Genomic DNA, 21,030 nt, shown 5'->3' on the forward strand with positions numbered 1-21,030 from the left:
ACCAAAAAATACAATGTTAGTAAGAAAATGGAAGATGACATGTTTATCATCATTTTTCTGTGCAGCTGAAATATCTGTGAGGTTTCCGAGTAGTGAGGTTTTCCAAGTATGGGCACTAGTGTCTATGGGATAATTAATGCAGGGGTGAACCCCTCTGTCTCTGTTTAAAACCGGTTGGACTCAAGCCCTGGGAAGTCCTGAGCCAACCCTTGTCAGCCCTGGTCCAGGCGTGTTATTGCTCACCCGAGCCAGACCTGGGCCAGGGCTGGGTAGCCAGAGGCATCCAGAACTGGCCGAGACCTGACAGCTGGTTGGCCCAAGGCTGGTTCACACCCGGGCCAGACCTGGGCCAGGACTGGCTAGCCAGTGGCAGCCAGAACTGGCCCAGACCTGACAGCTGGTTGGAAATGCAGAGGTCTGTTCCCATCCGGGTCAGACGTGGCCCAAGGTTGGCAGTTGCCATATTGTGAGATATATACCCCATATTTTACTGTCAAACGTGATGTTTTACCGTTTCTGTTTACTTGTAGAAAATCGGGAAAATATGGACATTTATTGATATTACAATGTACTTGTTTCAGTCAATGCAGTTTTGGGTTCAAATAGATTGCTAAAAGAAACCCCAATAGCATCCTCGTGGAGATGAGCTAGGATGAAAATCATGTACACGTATACAGGGTGTATAAGAAAAGGGTAATCCAAAATCAATCGGCTAATACATAAACATTTGGAAATTGTTGACTGTCAAATTGGTCTTAATTGATCTTAAAGGGTAGTTCAATAGCTTTCAATTGATACCATAATTACACCTTTTTAGTCACATAAACCTGAGCACCATTGATTGCAATACAAAGGCGTTTTTGAAGTGGTGAGTTAAGCTGTCGAAAGAATGCGCTGTCACTGTGGACAGTGCCTTAAAAGGGTGCGACAGATAATGTTGTTGCATAAAATGGTACATAATAATGTTTTCCATGAATGATTGATCGTTCCAGAGATGTTGTTTATCATCACATAGCCAAACACCTCTTCAAAATTAATCTGATTCAGTGGCGAATTGAGCTGTCCAAAAAGTGCGCAGTCGCAGTGGATTATGTGTTGAGTGTGAGGAGAGAGACATGTTGAAAGTGTTTGAGCGTACAACGGAGTATCATGATTCATAATTAAATCAAAAATTTCAAGGATTTTGTGTTTACTCGTTAAAATAATAACTACAAAATGCAATAGTGTCCTCAAAACTAATTAGCCTGGGCGTTTGCCAAACTTGGCATGGCTTTGGCTATCCCCATTACAAGCTATGCTTTACCGATTTTTGATACGTCATTGCTAGTTTGTGATGAAAAGGGAAATCTTTGGGAATGATTAATAATTTATGGACAATATAAGGTACCACTTTTAGCAACAACATCTCCATCAAAGGCCGGCCCCTGTTAACGCACTGTTAACAGCTGCGACAGGGCTGACTTCTCTGACGACTTAACTCACCACATATTTCAGTAAACTTGGATAAAGAGGGTTTTTGCCTTTGTTTTTAAAGCACGGTGATGAGTCATCTGTGACTAAGAGGTATTATTATGGAATCAATTAAAAGCTAATGAAATAACCTTAAAGATGAAACCACTTTGACATTCTACCATTTTCTTACTTTTACATATGAGCCGATTGATTTTGGATTACCTTTTTTTTATATACACCCTGTAGAGTGCTTTCATCATATATACAGGAACAAGTATAAATATTTGAGTGTTGCGCCTTCTAAATGTTAATACAGCTTGAGTAATCTACTTCAATGTTAATGTTCCAGGAGTGATTTTGCTTTATTTTAGGCCTAACACTTCTCGTTTAATCCTGTAACACTTCTATAAAACAATCTTCAAAGCAGACAAAACATAATTGGAACCTTAACGTTTGAAGCAGAAAAGTTTACAGTTGTTTTCTTTTTTTCAAAAATTATTTCATAGATTGCTTCACAGATTATCTTACGGAAACCTTTTTCTTATCAGGAATGCAAAATAATCTCCATATTAAAGCAGATTGTGAAATAGTCGATTGATTTATGAGACCTTTCGTATAACATTAACTTGCATGAATGCAGTAGAAATTAGGCAGAAAAACGTAAAATTTCTCGGTAAATAGCAGAACTTAGTAAAGGCACTTTTCTGTTAAACAATGACATCACGAATAATAGTTTCAAACCTCATTTATACTTACAGAGCATGTAGGCCCAAGTTTACAGTGCTAATCTTACAACAAGTACAGTTAATAAACAGGGTCATGTTGAAAAAAAAAAACATTGAATACTGTGATTTCACCATAACAAATGCTGTTTAAGGCAATAACATATAGTGTGAATCTTTGAAGAGTTATCTTATCCACTTATTTAAGTGACCCGGTGCTGTTTTCGTTATTCGTGAATGCTAGAATCCTCCGTTGACGTTGTGACAAGAAGGAACTTCTGCAGAAACAGTGTCACGTGATCTAAAATAGACCAATAGGAGATAAGAAATAACGAATAATGAATAACAAAATGTCATAATGACAGCAAGTCTTCGACCAAACTGTTAAATGAAGTGTAAAGCGGTAAAGTATATTAATACATGAATGACACGATTCTACAACGCGTTGGACAACTTGATACACAATGTCAAAACTGTTGATGTTTATATTGTTCCAGATGCACATAGACGGCATTTCTTACTCATGAAGGGTAGGTGTCTTTTCCCCCAGACGAATACGAGGTAGACCACGAGACCAATGGCCATTACTACAAAGGCGTACAGGTACTCCCAGGTAGGATCGGAAATTAATGGCGCCAAGATCATAAACACGCAGACGACAGTCGCGATGATAGGTATCAAGATATTCACCTGAAGTAGGCAAGGAAAAACAGAACAAATTAATAATAAATTCTTTGAGAAAAATGTAAGGAATTAAGGCTCCCTTTCTTGCTTTAAACCCTTAGTTAATAGGAATATCACCGAAGGATGTTACCGAATACTTTTCCGAATGTTGACATGCACACACTAAGCTAAGATAATTTCCACTGATTGAGCCCAGGAATTAATCTTTTTTCCCTCATAAGATTCTTACTAAATCAATGTTTGAAACACTTCTTGGGCTTGCACTTAGGCCTATGGATTATTAACTCTTCATTTCTGGAGACTTCAATCCACATTTAAATTTACCTGCCAATTTAGTCAACTCATAGCAAACCGACACAAAAAAGCCAAAATTTCTGAAAATACGTCTAGAAATTAATGAGACAATTTAAACAATCAGCCCCCAAAGCAGTTACATTCCAAGTAACCGAAGCTTGTGTACGGGACCCGAGTAAAAAATAAATAACTCATTTTATCTAGACCAGGCAATCATTAATCATAGCTCAGATTAAGTCATTACTTGCCCTGAATGGTCTTGGTTTATTCGGGTACTTCCGTCGTAAAATCAGAACGGCCATAAATGTAACCCCGTCGAAGATGTAGTTGACGAAGCCAGAGAAAATGAGAATCGATTTGAAGTCCCCAAGGAGGATGAAAACAATCGATAGAGTGGCCTGAAAGACAATAAATTTGTAGGTAAAGTATGATTGGAGGTATACGTGTGAAAACGTGTTATTGAAACCTTGTTATTGACAAAGTAGTGTTCATTCGTTTTGAACGTACGCATGACGGGCATTTACGTCTCAGCCAATGAAAAGCTGTGCTTGCCACGCTCCACCCACAGTTACCGCCCACCGTGACCGTCCACCGCCTTACTTTTATTATTCAAATTGTTCGGTGCTTCTATTAATCACGATAACAATGCAAGAGGATTACAAGTCGTTGAGCGGTACAAATTTAAACATAACAAAAGAACATTCTAAGTGGCAGGATCGGGAACAATAAAGTGGAGTTGTATAGTGCTGTACCCATAGGCGACACATGACGTGATGAAGAAATGCACTGGAAATGTTGTACATGTACGTGTATACGTATATAGGATACTATAGTGCACGTACAACTCAAACTCATGTTGAAATCTTTCGACAAAGTTTGTCAACCCTCTTTCCTGTCAATAAAGTAAACTCAAACAAATCTCTGCTTCTTTGAAGCTCTATCGTATAATCTCCGATGAATAAAAACTGAAATTAACAAAATAAAAGATGTATTATAAATAAATAATTATAAATAAAAATTGGAAGGACTTGCCGAATGATGGGTCAGCTAAGTTTGTTGATTGTAGTTTCAGGTCATTGTACTCTTTAAACAGTTTGCTGCAGTTTTTTCGTTTTTAGTTATGAAAAGAATATGATAAAAATACGGTACATACAAATATTTCTTGATTTACTGTGATTTACTCTATAAACCTATGATTTACTCCATAAACCTCTTCTTTGTTTATAAACTTATGGCGATATGCATTAAAACCAGTTCCCCTTTCCTCATCATTGATATTCACACGGGCACATTTGTCGAACGTTCCCCATATCGTGCCTCACTTTCGTCTTGCTTTCAGGGTGACAGAACCCGACGGTACGTGGCCTTTAGCAATGTATATGTCTTGTTAATCTGAATACTGACTGTACCCTGCGTAGGCATTTATAATCCTATGTACCATTTTTATTGTTGTTCTAAGTAGCGCTCGTACCCTGCCTTAGCCTTATTATTTCCTTGCGTTCCGAGTGTATTGTTAATCTGAATACTGACTGTTCCCTACGTAAGCCTTTTTAATCCTACATAGTTTCTATTGTAGCGCTCGTACCCTGCCTTAGCCTTATTCTTTCCTTACGTGCCAAGTGTATTGTAAATCTGAATACTGACTGTACCCTACGTAAGCCCTTATAATAGTGTATATTGTAGCGCTCGTACCCTGCCTAAGCCTTATTCTTTCCTTGCGTTTCAAGTGTATTGTTAATCTGAATACTGACTGTACCCTACGTAAGCCCTTATAATAGTGTCTATTGTAGCGCTCGTACCCTGCCTAAGCCTTATTCTTTCCTTGCGTTTCAAGTGTATTGTTAATCTGAATACTGACTGTACCCTACGTAAGCCTTTATAATGGTGTCTATAGCAGTCGTACTCTGCCTTAGCCTTTTTCTTTCCTTACATTTCAAGTGTATTGTTAATCTGAATACTGACTGTATGCTGTACCCTACGTAAGCCTTCAGAATAGTTTCTATTGTAGCGCAATCTTGGCAAAGGTGCAGGCAAACAAAATATGCCCGTGCAGAGAAAACCCATAAACAGAGTGTTGAAATAATTCCAAAGAAAAGCCAGCTCTTCGTCGAGAAAAAAATCAACAGGGGGTAAACTTATCAATAACAGCAAGTAATAACATAGAAAGGAACATGATTGTGGCCACGGGATCCATGACTAAAGGCAGTATGTATACAGAAGGCTTAAATGCCGAGAGGACTCCCTGCAGTTTGAATTTATATACCTGCACTAAACTAATTACGTGAGTAATTCTGTTTGCTTTAGGACAAAAAAAGAGGTTTTTTTTACCTGTTCTTTTTGCTTCAAATGTCGGCTGATGACTGCAAATGGTGCCCGACTAAACTTAGTGCAAATATTATGAGAGACCAGAGAGGCCACATAAAGCTTATTCTCGATCATAAGCCCATCTAAAAACACAATAAAATTGTGCAGCAGCAGGATTCCAGTCAAACCAGTGAGTTTGGCGGTTTTGAGACATCATCTTTCATTGAAAATACCTTTTCATTTTGCCGACGCGCATGGCTACGGCGACGCGCACGCATACCAGAAACCGGAGACTTTTTTGGGGGGCCTTGCCGACTAGATTTTGTTCAAAACACATCATGTACAATGTACATGTACTTGCAAAATTGCTTCGATAGAAAGATTCAGCAGGCATTGTGTCAGACAGCTTTCATTGTAAGAGATCCTCTTTGGTTATTTAGATTTTTGTACCGCTCAACGAGTTGGAATCCTATTGCATGCAGCAAACAATTTGAATAATAAAAGTAAGGCTGTGGACGGTCACGGTGGGCGGTAGCTGTGGGTGGAGCGTGGCAAGCAAAGCTTTTCATTGGCTGAAACGTAAATGCCCGTCTTGCGTACGTTCAAAACGAATGAACACTAGTAGAACAGAACACAAATAACATAACACAAGTCAAAATATTACAACCCGAGCCAGCTAAAGTCATGATCTCTTGGGGATAAATCCTGTAACAAGCAAATTACACTTCGAGGGGTAATTTATATTTATTGTGAACAAGATAGGTTCAGAAAATCGTCAAAAAAATAAAAGGCTACAAAAAAATGAAACATGACATGTGCGTTTGTTTGAGCTACAAAAACACAGGGTGATCGGTAGCGGCTATATTATTGGGCATTTCCAACTAAAGTTGAATGAATACTGATTTAGTTCAGAGACGATTGAAGTTCATCATGAAGTGAAAAATAAAACTTAAAATATTTAAATTTTAATTTCAAATGAATTGTATTGCTATTACCTTACTTTCGGTTTGATGAAGTCACAATAATTAAACATCTATAGTCAACAATTTTCCAGACATTATTATTATTTTGTGCTACGAACATAGTGGTCAGACACAAATTGAAATGATGGGTAGGAATTTTAATTCTCCGTTTAGACGCACAGATGAAGTCACAAACATTTTAACGATTTGGTCCAGGATTCAAGTTCATACCAGGTTTGATTATTATCCCGTGTCTGAACAGTTTACATGAAATTTGAGTTTGTTTTTAATTTGAGGCTCGCGTCCGTTTGCTTCTCATGCTTTCACTCGTTGTATAAATCTACCAGTTATGCTCTCCTGAGGGCGCTGTGGCGTGACTACGTTACACGACAATAAGCCCATCTCTTGTTTCTCATTACTTTACAAACCTAATAATGTCTAATTGCTAATGCACCTTTGACCCTCTGGTTACCCCGGAAAGAAAAGGTCTGACGATTTTGTCGTCGGCAATCAAAGATGCGTTATCGCTATTACAAAAAAAACCAAGAGAATTATTCCCCCCCCCCCAAAAAAAAAAGAAACAAGGAAAAGAAGAACGAAAAACCCTAGCAATCTGAAAACGTTAAACGGGTTGCGCCCGATCACCAACAAAATCCAGGAATGAAATCAGTGACCTGGTGCCGTGTGTGGTACCCCATCACCCAATCAACATATACTGACCTGCAAGAATATCGCCGGAAGTGGCGTATACCGCTTCACATTGATCATTGACAAAACCTTCAACATATGACCTTCTCTTCCGGCTGCAAAGGTTATCCTATTCAATGTAAAAAAAATGGGCGATTGGTGGTGGCCGCGCTATCACCCGATCTCGAAGAGCTTGTTCGATTACCCGTTCTCCCCCCCCCCCCCCCCGCTTACTCGTACCTCTAAATCGGGGAAGGTTGCACATGCGCAATACGGCGGACCACTCGATCGAGGACGTACGAGTGACGTATGCGGTCATAATGAATAAAAAACTTGTACACCACTATGACTTCGCGCCTCTTTTTTTTTCTTCCTTTTTTTGGCTTTTCGGGGGGGGGGCAAGGGGGGGGGCAAGTGCCCCCCTTTGCCCCCCCCCCCCTCCCCCGCGACGCCCATGACGTTAAATATCGAAAGCCCCTTTTTAAAGTGGATTGGTTGTAAATAATTCATTGAAGGTGACATTGAAGTTGACACCACGTGTGAAATTTCTGCCAGTCTTCTATAGTGATACAAATCAGCCATATTTAACACTAAAAGGGCCGGGTTATTTTGACCATCTCTCAGCCGGGGGCGGATACCGCCTTCCCCCTAAGATCTCGACCATCGAGTGACGAAAAATAATGAATTTCGGTACATGTACAGAATAACTTATTATGGACATACTCAAGAAATTCATGACTACTAGGTAAAAAGGGGTTTGGAATTATGGCAAATGAATTATTCATAAGAACGAATGGTGATTCTGTTTTGTGTTCACTACTTATATGGGATAATTCAGTTTTCACGGCGCGTAGGGTTAAGCATGGCCTTTTAGGCTACTTATCCAAGTAACCGGCTCAACGGGACGGTTACTTGGGCCATGCTCGAGTAAGTGCAAGACGTCATGTGAGAGTCGAACGCAGTGGCGCTTGCACGAGTAAGCGCAAGGGAAGTAATCGAACACGGTAACACAAATGCATTTGTGCGATCGTTCGATCCTGCAGGAAATCCCAACCTTGACTCGCCCTTTTCATAACAATCCTTCACAGCGCGCAAAAGAAAGGCGAGCGACTGTCGCTGAGCCATCGGCCGATGGCGGCACGATATCTACCGATAGCGCAGATTCACCGATCAAGCCAAACAGATACATGTATACAAATCCTCGTAGGAAAACAGTTCCAACAAATAGAGTTAACAACACATTCCATACCAACTTTGCATCGGACAATGCCCTATGTCACCATTGGAATACCTTGGGGTGGCAAGGATGCTACCGAGTAGATGACCAAACGTAGAGATGCACACACCCAAGGGAATAACCCAAGCCATAGAGCCAAGGGTTCGCTCGGCAAATGTCTGCGATCAGAAAAACAAGAAGGCGCTATTATTATCACCAAAAAATGAAATTGGACGCGCCATTCGCATTATAGAAGGGAAGCGAACTGAATACCATCTGTATGCAGTAAGCTTTTTTTCACGAATGTTTCTGAAAAATTCTTACTAAATCTACACTCAGAAACTGACAATGTTGGTAAACTTTATGATTAATTACCTTTCTTAAAAAAAAAAGGCAAAGCTACGTGATGTATAAGAATGGGAGGTTTTTGAGACGCTTGCTGGAAGCAACACAACAGTCCTTTTCAACTGTTTGCGTCGTGTTTAATCTAATTTGCACCTGTGTAAAATGACGAAAATAATAGAAAAGGACAGGTGTGCCTTTTGCCACCAAACGTCTTAAAAGTCTCCCATTGGAATGATATACTTACCACTGCAACAGCGCTTGAAGCCAGTAGCTTAGTCGGGGAGAGTGTGGTGAAATATGCGATGTTAGTCAGTAGGTAAATCGTTGTCACAACAGGTATAGCGATACCGATAGCCAGCGGAATATTCCTGAAATTGTCAAATTGGAACAAACACACCCTTTAAAGGGAAACTATTGAGACGCTTGGTGGCGGCAAACACAACGGGCCACGATTTATTTTTTATACCACATATTCGCTACTATATAGAATTATGCAGGAGGGCAGCCTACACTATATACTACGACATACCCTAATACTTACACACTCTACCATCTCGGTCGAGTCACTGCTGTAGTGTAGTGGATACTGCACTGCATTACAAAGCAGACGGTGTGAGTTCCATTCCCATGGGATTGTTTATTCTTCTTCTTTACATCTATTTTTTCCTCTAAGACAGGTTTGTTACTTATTTGGAACATATTTCTTTTACCAAATTGTGGTTTGGAGGATTCTTTTTCAAGGAAAAATAAAGTCCGAGAACCTGACTTGCAACTCAAACTGCTTCAGTATACGCCCATAGCGAATTAGTGGTATGGGAAAACTTGTCAACCGGCCTGTTTTCTACATCTAATATTACATGTCTATGGTTTTCTACTGTTTACGCCATGTTAAACATGCGCAATATAACTGAATTTCTTTCATTTGATGTATCGCTTTGGTCTTCTGTCCATACACGAAGCAGAGAAAAAGGGATAAGGCCTATCTATTGATTGGCAGGATGTGTCCCCATTTTATATGTCATAGCCCCGCCCTTTACATGGTAAGAAACAAAATGGCTTTGAACTTGTTGAGGAATCTATACGTGATCCTGAGAGTTTCAAAAGAGTTTACCCAAAATGAATATGGCCCCCCGCAAGCCCACAGACTATTAAACCCTCACTTATTAATGCCGGTGGGTAGTCGGATCTGTAATCTCTTTAATTAAAGGGAATATACATCATTTGCTTTTGCTGTAATTTTCGGAAATGGATGGAATTGGGGGGTTACAAATATATAGCAAATATAGTTACACTGACTTTTTTGAGGTTTTGGGTTCGAAAATGCTATAAAAACAAGAACTACTATCATTTTCCAGTAGTCTGGTTCCCTGACTCCATATAAGAAGAAATAGAGCAGTTTACATACATTGGGGAATTGTAAGGTCAGGGAACCAATCTAGCTGGCTCGTACCCGTTCATAGGTTTGTAATCGATTGCAAACAAGTGCGATGGTCAATTGGGGCCAGTATTTGAAAAAAAAGCCAGTTTTTTCCAACGCTGATCGTCCGATCAGCGTTGGAAATTGATACAAAAATACCACTTTTCTTGAAAATGACAGTTATACCAGGCGCCATGATTTTACAGGATGCTTTACACTGTCATTCACTAACAGTCCAGCAAGGTATTTCAAAATGATTTGGTAGTTTTATTTTTTGATGTTTGCAAGTGTTGTATTTTCCCTTTAATGTAGGGCTGCCCTATTATTAGCTATCTCAAACATTATTTTGTGACGAGGATGGCAGCAATTTCATGCCAAATAATTGCAAAATGGCAACGACAAACTATGCATGATTGATGTTGCTGCTATTGCTATAGCCTGCTGACCATCTGCTGCTGCTGTGTTGCTTTATACTTATCGTTGTTCAAACTAAATGGGCCTTGATGAAGAGAAGATTTTAATGAGGGGAAACGTTACATCCCTACTATGGCTATGGTCCCAACATTAGTTTGGCTTGTCCCAAGTAATGTTGGGACAGGCTCAACCATTGTTGGGACAGTCCCAACATCAGTTGGACCACTGTAAAAATAAGGGTGTAACAGGAATATTTTTATGACCAACCTGCTTGGATTTCTCAGCTCCTCTGTTATACTGTTCAGTATATCCCTTCGAGTAATGACAGGAAAGGAGAACATTTTCAAATTGTTTTCACACCCTATTTTCACCATTACAAAACTATATCTCACTTTGTAAGCATTTTAGTTTAATGTAGAGTACGCAAGTGTTGTTTGCAGTACAACTTCGATTGAAGATAAGAATTGAAATGAAATGTAACACAACACTGTCTTTGCTCACATAAATTAATTACCGTAATAACCCAAGCATTTGACGAATACTCACCACCCGCCATACGCCCAGAAGCCATAGTAGAATGCTAGCCCATAGCCTAGGAACTGCGTACTGGAACCTTCAAATGACACCGATGGGTCTAAATACTCCGTCTGACCTGAAAACAAGGTATCACAGCGGATCAAGACCTGGAGATGTGCTGCTCCGATTTATGGATATCCCCGACTTCGTAATTCATAAGCTAGCTGAGTTCGGGCGATGCACGATGCAGTGTGCCGCCAAGAGTTTGCCATGAAGAGTCAATTTTTCATGTTTTACATGGCCCATTTGAATGAGTGTCAGTAGACAACTTGAGATAATTTGTTACAGATTGGGACATAGCGTTCTGCCGCCTTACAACCAACACGTATTGATAAATAGAAAGTAAAAGGGCAAACAGATACTCGAATCATACGCTTAGAAAAACAAATTCAAATAGCCCGCGCTGCCAACTTGTCGACAATCTTCCAGAATTGTATAATAAACTCTCCGTGGCAAACACTAGGTGGCGCACTGCATTGTAAAACGCCCGAATTGATCTAAGTTAACCTATCAAAACACGGCTGAGTTGATTTGCTTCATTTCCAAAACTCGCTGTGTGTTCAGTTCAGTTCTTAAGCAACATAATTACTATTAATTTGAGCTAGCATCCATGAACAAACACATATAATCGACTGATTCCCCAGAAACTAATTTATTTCTATGTGAAAGACATACTTTTCGCTGTACTTCGTTAACGGGGGCATACCTATGTTCTCCAATATCTATGTTCCCCAACCCTAACCCTAACCCTAACCCTATACCCTAAAGATTTTGGGGAATTGAACATCGGTATGATTTGCGGCACATAGGCATTGGCTAACATCGGGTAGACCCCATCGAGTAACTGGTTTCAAGTTAGGCCCTTTTTAAGTATAAGTAAAAATACATGTAGTACATTTTGACTGCAGGCTACTACAGGCCCTAAGGTAAATACAGCCATGCAGTTTGTTGGGAAAATGAAGTAACACACATTTTAATCTGAATTTTAAGTTACCTTGGAATACTTTGACGAGACCAGCGATGATGATAACCATGAGGGCAATGACTTTTGCTCCTGCGAAGACCACAGATATTCCACTGGCTAGTCGAACACCCACACAGTTGACGAATGCAATCAACACTACGGCGTTCAGAAAATGTAAAATTTGATCTCAGAATATTGTAGAAATGCAATTTACCCTAAATTGCTTGCCAAAAGTTACTTGGTGTCTTTGAAGACATGCCTTGCCAGACTGACAATAACACTTCCTTGAGACGATTTATTAAAGTGAAAAGACAAATTACCTCTAGCCCTTCTGTTAAGAATTCTTCAAATTTACAATCAGAACATGTACATCTAATGTTACTGTCGCTCACAGTTTGTTAACTGTCTAAAAAAAATCCTTCATTTCACCAACGTGAACTGGCTGACCATGACCACGCATTGGAACTTCCGTCTGCCATTTTGTGTTACCCATTACGCACGTGCAGTACACGATTTTGTTTAAGGAGTTGCTAGTATTGGTTTCTTCTTCACGTTAAGGCATCAAAAATAATAATAGGAATTTTATTCTCTGAAAGGTTTTTGAGATTTAGAAAGTCCCAATCCTATGAATGGCCAACATCCACATGAACTGATTGTGTTGGAAGAATGTGATTATTAGGGAAAACTCAATGGCAGCATGACGGACATGAAATTCCGGGGTGACGTTTTGGGGATCCAAGATGGCAGATTAGTTGCTTCAATGTGCTTAGGGCACTCAGCTTGTAGCAGGCAGTCCAGTTAGTATAGAGGTCATAGAATTATGACTCCACCTTATTATCCAATCAGTCTAAAACCATTTTGCTCAATCAAATTCCCAAACATAGCCATCATAACGATACTTACTGACTGTGAGAATAGCAAAGAGTTGGACCGCTTCCCTAGGAGGAGCACAATCACCAGCGACGACGTAATCAGATATATAGGTTCCCAAGGTGATAGCTGTCAAGGCAACACTACCTGGCTTCATAATAACTACCAGAGACCATGCAACCATGAAGCCAGGTAGGTTACCATAGGCATGCAGCACGTATTGATATGGACCTCCAGCTAGTGGCACTACTGCACCTAGTTCAGCAAAACACATCCCACCTGAATACAATAAATACAATAATGAAAACTGAAAAAGTACATATGTCGCTGCTTAATTATAATATAAAGGAAGGGGTTCCCTCTACTGGACAAGGACGATTTCTCCGTGCCCCGGCACCAGTCTAGCAAACCAACGTGTATTTTATATGGGTGCCTGTGTCGCGGGCAAAGTGAAAATCCGCGCAATGTTGGAATTCCTACTTTGTCCAGCTGGGCAAAGTGGGAATTCCAATACTGCCTGGCAAAGTAGGAATGCATCCAAAACTTACATATGGATAATTGTACGAAAGGATGTTAAAATTACCCATAGTTATTTCCACATTGTGCTACTAATGAACCTGGGCAAAGTGGAAATTCTGTTAATTTGATGCCCCTCTGTACTACGTTAAGGTGTGGAATTTACCCATGGGTAATATTCCCACATTGTGCAACTTCGAACCCGGACAAAGTGGGAATTTCGGTCAATTTCGATTTAATTTGCTATTGATAAGAGGTGCTAAAATTACCCATTGGTAATATTCCTACATTGCGCCGTTACTTAAGTTACTTAACCATGGCAAAGTCGGAATTATATATATAACATAAAGCAAATATATAGCAAATTACATCACAATTGCCCGTAATTTGCCCAGGTTCTGTAGTAGGGCAATGTGGGAATAATATTAATGGGTACTTTGAACATCGCTTTATGGCAAATTTCATTTGAACGAAATTCCCACGTTGCCCTGGTCTCGTAATAAGACAATTAATTTGGGAAAAGCATTCCCACTTTGCCGCGCAGGGTTGGAATTTGGGCAAATTCCGAATTTTCCCAGATTCCCACATTGCGCGTGACACCTGCAATACGTTCGCAAAATCAGACAGGCTGAGTCTGAGTACGTTCAAACGTCAAAATGACGGTGCTTGGGATAAGGTCAGAATGACGCAATTATTTTGAAGAGTTCAGATAAGAAAGGAATCTTATCAATTGGACAATATTTGAGCGAATGAGGGCGCTTTGATGACGTCGTTATTGGTGCGAACCATGGTGCAAACGGACGTTAATAATTGATGTTAAATTTGAAGTAGAAGCACGAAGCTGCTTCTATAAACTAGAGTTTCTACCAGTTGTACAAAGCTCCTTATTAGCTCAAAATATGGCCGATTCTCAAGAGACATCGAAGTTGAATGCTACCTAACGAAGATATCACAGCGCAGAGGAACCATATCACCAGACTCATGCCCACACTGCTGGCTGAAAGGAGAACACCTTTCGGTGAGATGAAGATCCCAGATCCAATCATCATTCCTACGATCAGAGATACCGCTCGGACTAATCCAACCTCCCTCTGCAGCTGGACAGTGTTTTCCATGCTTTCAATTTCAACAGAGGAATTCAATGAGTCTGAACTTCCTCCACTTCCGGTCTCTCCTGGACCTTTCCTCCCATTCCTGGCCTGCAGAAAATATACAGCAAACTATACGTTTAGTTTAAATGCATTCGATTAAACTATACCTAGAACAAACACCAGATGAGCACGTTCTTCTGATTCAGGTGCTCATCGATATATGTGTGTTAGACTACATGTTAATATTTTATGTTGCGGTGCGTGGTGTCCAAAAATGTCATTACAGAACCGAGCCCAATTTAATGCATTTGTGGGGTAATGGACCGATCCAGTAAGCACCGCCCCATGGTATTCTGACCAATCACAGCCGTGATTTATGTCCGACATGCGTGCACAAAAGTCCGACATGCGTGCACGCGCGTATGATGCGCGCGGCAGGAAAACGCAGTGTGGCATTGGAGAGGAGCACGTGTTAATTTGCCCACGAGCGCAGTGGGAGGGGCTTACTGGATCGGTCCATTAGCGCCTCTGGGCTCTTATCTGAGATAAAGTAGGTATCTGTTACACTGGGTGGAGCCCAGGACTAACTGACATTATTGCCACTTCACTGCATCTATTAATCTGTGAGGAGTGGTTATTATTAGTTACGCAACACACAATACGCCGCACACATACCCTTTACATCCCTTGGTCAGCATTATGGTCCCGTGTAGAGCAATTATTAAGATGTTTATCTCAACTTGAAGGTTCAACTGCATTCTGCGTTATATACTTCGTACACAACTGACGACTGGGAATTGATGTATCATTGTCACATTAGGTTTACAATTTCCTTAAAACAAATTGATAAAACAAAATTGATAAGAAACACTAAACAAAACTACAAATCTATGTCTGTTTACAATAGAACATAGGGCTTTTCCGCATTATGCTTTTTTTTAAATCAATAACACGTCCCAGACTATTCATGTACAACGACTATTCATGTACAACGTTTCAAAGTATACGGTACAAGAATTTTTTAGTTTATCATGTAGCGTCTGTGGGATATATTATCCTCAAAAAAATTGATCCATATTAAATCAAACGTATCGGACTACCTTTGCACGCAATTTTGACCCATTCGGACTGGTAGTTTTTGTCAATATGAGACTTTAAAAAATGCATCTTTATGATAACGCCACATGCCCTGCGATGACATCATCTTGATAACACTTGTCAATGCACATTTTTGCATTGTGGTCTTGGTTTGTACCAAGCTTGTCAATCCAATGAAAGGAAGTGTTAAATATTGAAAGCGGATGAAATTGTAAATATAAAAAAATCATAAAAAATCAGCCGATGACGTCATTATGACGTCATTTCGGATTTTGCTTACTAGTACTATTATCTATCTATCCATTAAGTACATATACCTATTACCTAACAAACATAATAAAAAAAGAATTTGGAATTTAGCATGTTGGGTTCGAGAGATATAGTGCTAATCTTCAAATCTAAATTTTAAAAATCAATATAAAATCACACAATGACGTCATGGTGACGTCATTTCAATTTTTACCTATAACACATCCCGGCCTATCTACAAACCAAGTTTCAACCCAATCGGACTTGCAGTTTTGGAGATATAGGACTTTAAAATATGCACATTTGTGATGACGTCACGTGACTCATGGTGACGTCATGATGACGTCACTCTTCGGCATACAACTTTGCTATAGGGACTATGCCTGTGGTAAGTTTTAATGATGCTTCACAAAGATTAATGCCAAAAGTGGCACTGAGAAAAAAAACGTGTACAAAGTCTTGGAGATTTAGGCGACAAAAAGAAGAAGAAAGAAAAACTAGAAATTGTGGTTGTGAACAACCACAGAGCTGTTCCCAATATTGAATGTCTGTTGAACCAATAGACATATAAGTAGAGATCTATGTCTGTTTGCAACAGAACATAGGGCTTTTCCGCATTATGATTTGTTTTTATCAATAATACGTACAACGTACGTGCATGTACATGTACATTATGGACGTCCTGTGCATGTTTTAAAGCAGAAGTATTGTCAACCTGAAGTTTGAAGCGTGCGCAGGGCATGTCCGAGTTTGCTTATTGCCTCGAAGCTTTGAAATGTTTTAGACCTACCCTTAAATCGACAATTAAAGTAAAAACTAATATAAAAACTGCCATGGTTGATTTTTCAGGAATTTTCTAAGGAAAAAGGGTCTTTTCAATATAACTTCCGGTCTGATGACGTCATACACCTAAAACTTCGCACACCTCTTAAGTGGGTCAAGGTCATTATATACACCAATATTTAGGCGATTCCGACAAACTTCGCCACAGACATCTATTCAAAATACATTTTTGAAAATTTTCAACCTGTCGCTAGAGGGCGCTCGAAGATTGCATGACGTCATCGGTAGATGATTTGAAGAATACTATCAGTCAAGAGACTAACAACGTTAAAAGCAAGTTCATATCTGTTACCACTTTTAAATAATAAGCCACTTCCGGTTTTGGCCTTTTTCGACCGGAAGCAAAGGTCACGTGATTTCACGCACACTGAATAAAATAAAGACCTTAACCTATTCTACCACTTGCCGGCAACATAATGCTGCGGACGCGTACGGTTGATTTCTTATGCATTTTTAGCTGTTCCCAATTTCAATTGGGAACAGCTATTGTTTTCGTTAAAGTTTTTTTTTTTCCTTTTTTTTTTTTTTTTTCTTTTTCCACTTTTCCCCATAGGTTTTGTACACGTTTCTATTCTACAAGCCACTTTGGCAATTATTTTAAATCCGATCAACTTTAAACTCAGCATAGTTATTAATCATCATCTGAGGATGTGTGCCGAAACTTTTTGTTACGCTGACGTCATCACGTGATTTATTATAGAATTTTGAATATTTAATTTTTCCCATAGACTTTGTACACAGAATTTTTTTTTAAAATGTCAATTTTAAGAGGGCATTTTCGACTCTTTGCCAGTAATTCATTTACACCAATCTTTGTCCAAGCAAAGACCCTAATTCAAACAACATTGTGTAATGATGACGTCATCATTTTAGCCGATTTCCAGGTAACTTTGACAGATTTTATGATCATGCATAGTCAGGGACGTATTATTGATAAAAACAAATCATAATGCGGAAAAGCCCTATCTTCTGTTGCAAACAGACATAGATCTCTACTTGTATGTCTATGGGTCCAACAGATAATCAATATTGGGAACAGCTCTGTGGTTGTTCACAACCACAATTTCTAGTTAAATATTAAAATTGTCACAATTTAATTGCCTATAGATAAACACCGGATGACGTCATCATGACGTCATCATTACACAATGGTGTTTGAATTAGGGTCTTTGCTTGGACAAAGATTGGTGTAAATGAATAACTGGCAAAGAGTCGAAAATGCCCTCTGAAAATTGATATTTTTTTTTTAATTTCTGTGTACAAAGTCTATGGGAAAAATTAAATATTCAAAATTCTATAATAAATCACGTGATGACGTCAGCATGACGAAAAGTTTCGGCATACATCCTCAGATGATGGTTAATAACTATGCTGAGTTTAAAGTTGATCGGATTTAAAATAATTGCCAAAGTGGCTTGTAGAATAAAAACGTGTACAAAACCTATGGGAAAAGTGGAAAAAGAAAAAACTAGATGTGGTTGTAACTGAACAACCACAGAGCTGTTCCCAACTTGTTTTTGATTGTCTATTGGATAATAGAAAATAATGAAATGATTTTTGCAAAAATATCTAACTTTTAAAATTGAAATTATTATCTTACATAATTGCACTTCCGGTAAAAACCGGAAGTAAAGGTCACGAGACCTTGACATATACATTTTCATTTATTACCCTTCCCTGTCTATATATTTACCAAGTTTGAGATCAATCGGTCGAATAGTTTTATAGTTAAAGGACTATAAAGATTGCCTCATTAAATATTCATGACGTCATAACATGAAAACATTAAACTGCCCATTAATAATAATGCTACATATTTATCCTTTAATGTTGCTTAATACTAATATAAGGTGTCAACCCAATTAAATTTCTAATTCATTAGATATGATAAATAGGGTCTTAATTTAACACTTCCGGTAACACCGGAAGTAGAGGTCACATGACCCGGATATACCAATATTTATCTGTAACACTTCCCAGTCTGTATACCTGCCAGGTTTGAGATCAATCGGTCAAATGGTTCTATAGTTATAGGACTGTAAAGATTGCCTCATTAAATATTCATGACGTCATAACATGACAATAATTAAGTGCGAGTATAAATAATAATGCAATATAATTATCTGTCAATATAGCTTTGTATCAATGTGAAGTTTCAACCCAATCAGATTAATAATTCATGAGATATGATATAGGGGTCTAAAATAACCACTTCCGGTAAAACCGGAAGTGAAGGTCACGTGACCTTGACATATCAATTTCATTTATAACACTTCCCTGTCTGTATAACTACCAAATGTGAGATCAATTGGTCAAATAGTTCTATAGTTATAAGGCTGTAAAAATTGAATCTATAAATAGATGTCACGTGACCCCTGATGACGTCACGATGACGAAAAGTTTCGGCATACATCTTCAGATGATGGTTAATGACTATGCTGAGTTTAAAGTTGATCAGATTTAAAATAGTTCCCAAAGTGGCTTGTAGAATAAAAACGTGTGATATATATTTGAAAATGCATGTGTCCAACTTCCCCTAAAGCAGAACAAAAATCACTGAGACAAGTCTACTGATAGGCGAATGGGGGCGCCATTCACTTTATACGGTGTGCCGTTATATTTTTTTGGTGACGCGCAGCTGTCCTTATTTTGATCCCATAAAACTTAAGGCTCTGTGCCTTAAGTACAACCGTTAAAGTTATGTACTGCCCTCTTTTGGCGAGAATGAAGGGACGTAATGTACATTGAACGACGTTTCAAAGCCACGTGTACGTGCTATACACATTGTGGAAGTCCTGCGCATGTTTTAAAGCTCTCTACCGCAACTTGGGCAAGGGTATTTTTTGCCGACGTCGCGTCAACTGTGTGAACAATTTGACAAGCTGGGAACTTGGCATTGTTGAGGCAAATGTTTATGCTATCATTTAATGGGCGATTCAAGATTATATCTGTACGGATTGATTTTTCAGGAATTGTCTAAGGAAAAAAGGTCTTTTCATTATAACTTCCGGTCTGATGACGTCATACGTCTAAAACTTTGCACACGTCTTAAGTGGGTCAAGGTCATCATATACATTAATATTTAGGGGATTCCGACAAACTTCGCCACAGACATCTATTCAAAATACATTTTTGAAAATTTTCAACCTGTCGCTAGAGGGCGCTCGAAGATTGCATGACGTCATCGGTAGATGATTTGAAGAATACTATCAGTCAAGAGACTAACACCGTTGAAAGCAAGTTCATATCTATTACCACTTTTAAATAATAAGCCACTTCCGGTTTTTGCCTTTTTCGACCGGAAGCAAAGGTCACGTGATTTCACGCACACTGAATAAAATAAAGACCTTAACCTATTCTACCACTTGCCGGCAACAGAATGCTGCGGACGCGTACGGTTGATTTCTTATGCATTTTTAAATATTAAAATTGTCACAATTTAATTGCCTATAAATAAACAACGGATGACGTCATCATGACGTCATCATTACACAATGTTGTTTGAATTAGGGTCTTTGCTTGGACAAAGATTGGTGTAAATGAATAACTGGCAAAGAGTCGAAAATGCCCTCTGAAAATTGACTTTTTTTTTTAATTTCTGTGTACAAAGTCTATGGGAAAAATTAAATATTCAAAATTCTATAATAAATCACGTGATGACGTCAGCATGACGAAAAGTTTCGGCATACATCCTCAGATGATGGTTAATAACTATGCTGAGTTTAAAGTTGATCGGATTTGAAATAATTGCCAAAGTGGCTTGTAGAATAAAAACGTGTACAAAACCTATGGGAAAAGTGGAAAAAGAAAAAAAAAGAAAAAAAAAAAAAAAAAAAAGGAAAAAAAAAAACTTTAAAGAAAACAAGAGCTGTTCCCAATTGAAATTGGGAACAGCTAAAAAGAAAACTAGATGTGGTTGTAACTGAACAACCACAGAGCTGTTCCCAACTTGTTTTTGATTGTCTATTGGATAGTAGAAAATAATGTAATGATTTTTGCAAAAATCTCTAACTTGTAAAATTGAAATTATTATCTTACATAATTGCACTTCCGGTAAAAACCGGAAGTAAAGGTCACGAGACCTTGACATATACATTTTCATTTATAACCCTTCCCGGTCTATATATTTACCAAGTTTCAGATCAATCGGTCAAATAGTTTTATAGTTAAAGGACTATAAAGATTGCCTCATTAAATATTCATGACGTCATAACATGAAAACATTAAACTGCCCATTAATAATAATGCTACATATTTATCCTTTGATGTTGCTTAATACTAATATAAGGTGTCAACCCAATTAAATTTCTAATTCATTAGATATGA

At 38.7% G+C, this 21,030-nt stretch overlaps 1 protein-coding gene and 1 long non-coding RNA gene across 2 annotated transcripts; both read right to left on the minus strand.

Moving 5' to 3' along the window:
• Nucleotides 1-1,789: 1,789 nt before the first annotated feature.
• LOC119730978 lies at nt 1,790-2,863 on the minus strand. The gene is made up of 2 exons (XR_005271410.1): nt 2,696-2,863; nt 1,790-2,475 (listed from the first exon to the last, which is right to left on the minus strand). It is a non-coding gene; the product is annotated as an uncharacterized LOC119730978 (long non-coding RNA).
• LOC119730667 (b(0,+)-type amino acid transporter 1-like) lies at nt 2,861-14,603 on the minus strand. Its single transcript, XM_038203659.1, has 8 exons — nt 14,361-14,603; nt 12,941-13,186; nt 12,068-12,193; nt 11,044-11,149; nt 10,765-10,809; nt 8,911-9,034; nt 8,397-8,500; nt 2,861-2,864 (listed from the first exon to the last, which is right to left on the minus strand). Exons 1-8 carry the CDS (start codon nt 14,536-14,538, stop codon nt 2,861-2,863), a joined length of 933 nt encoding a protein of 310 aa, XP_038059587.1. The 5' UTR covers nt 14,539-14,603.
• Nucleotides 14,604-21,030: the final 6,427 nt, after the last annotated feature.

Source organism: Patiria miniata, unplaced genomic scaffold (genome assembly GCF_015706575.1).
Source record: "Patiria miniata isolate m_02_andy unplaced genomic scaffold, ASM1570657v1 HiC_scaffold_22, whole genome shotgun sequence".
Classification (NCBI taxonomy): Eukaryota; Metazoa; Echinodermata; class Asteroidea; order Valvatida; family Asterinidae; genus Patiria; species Patiria miniata.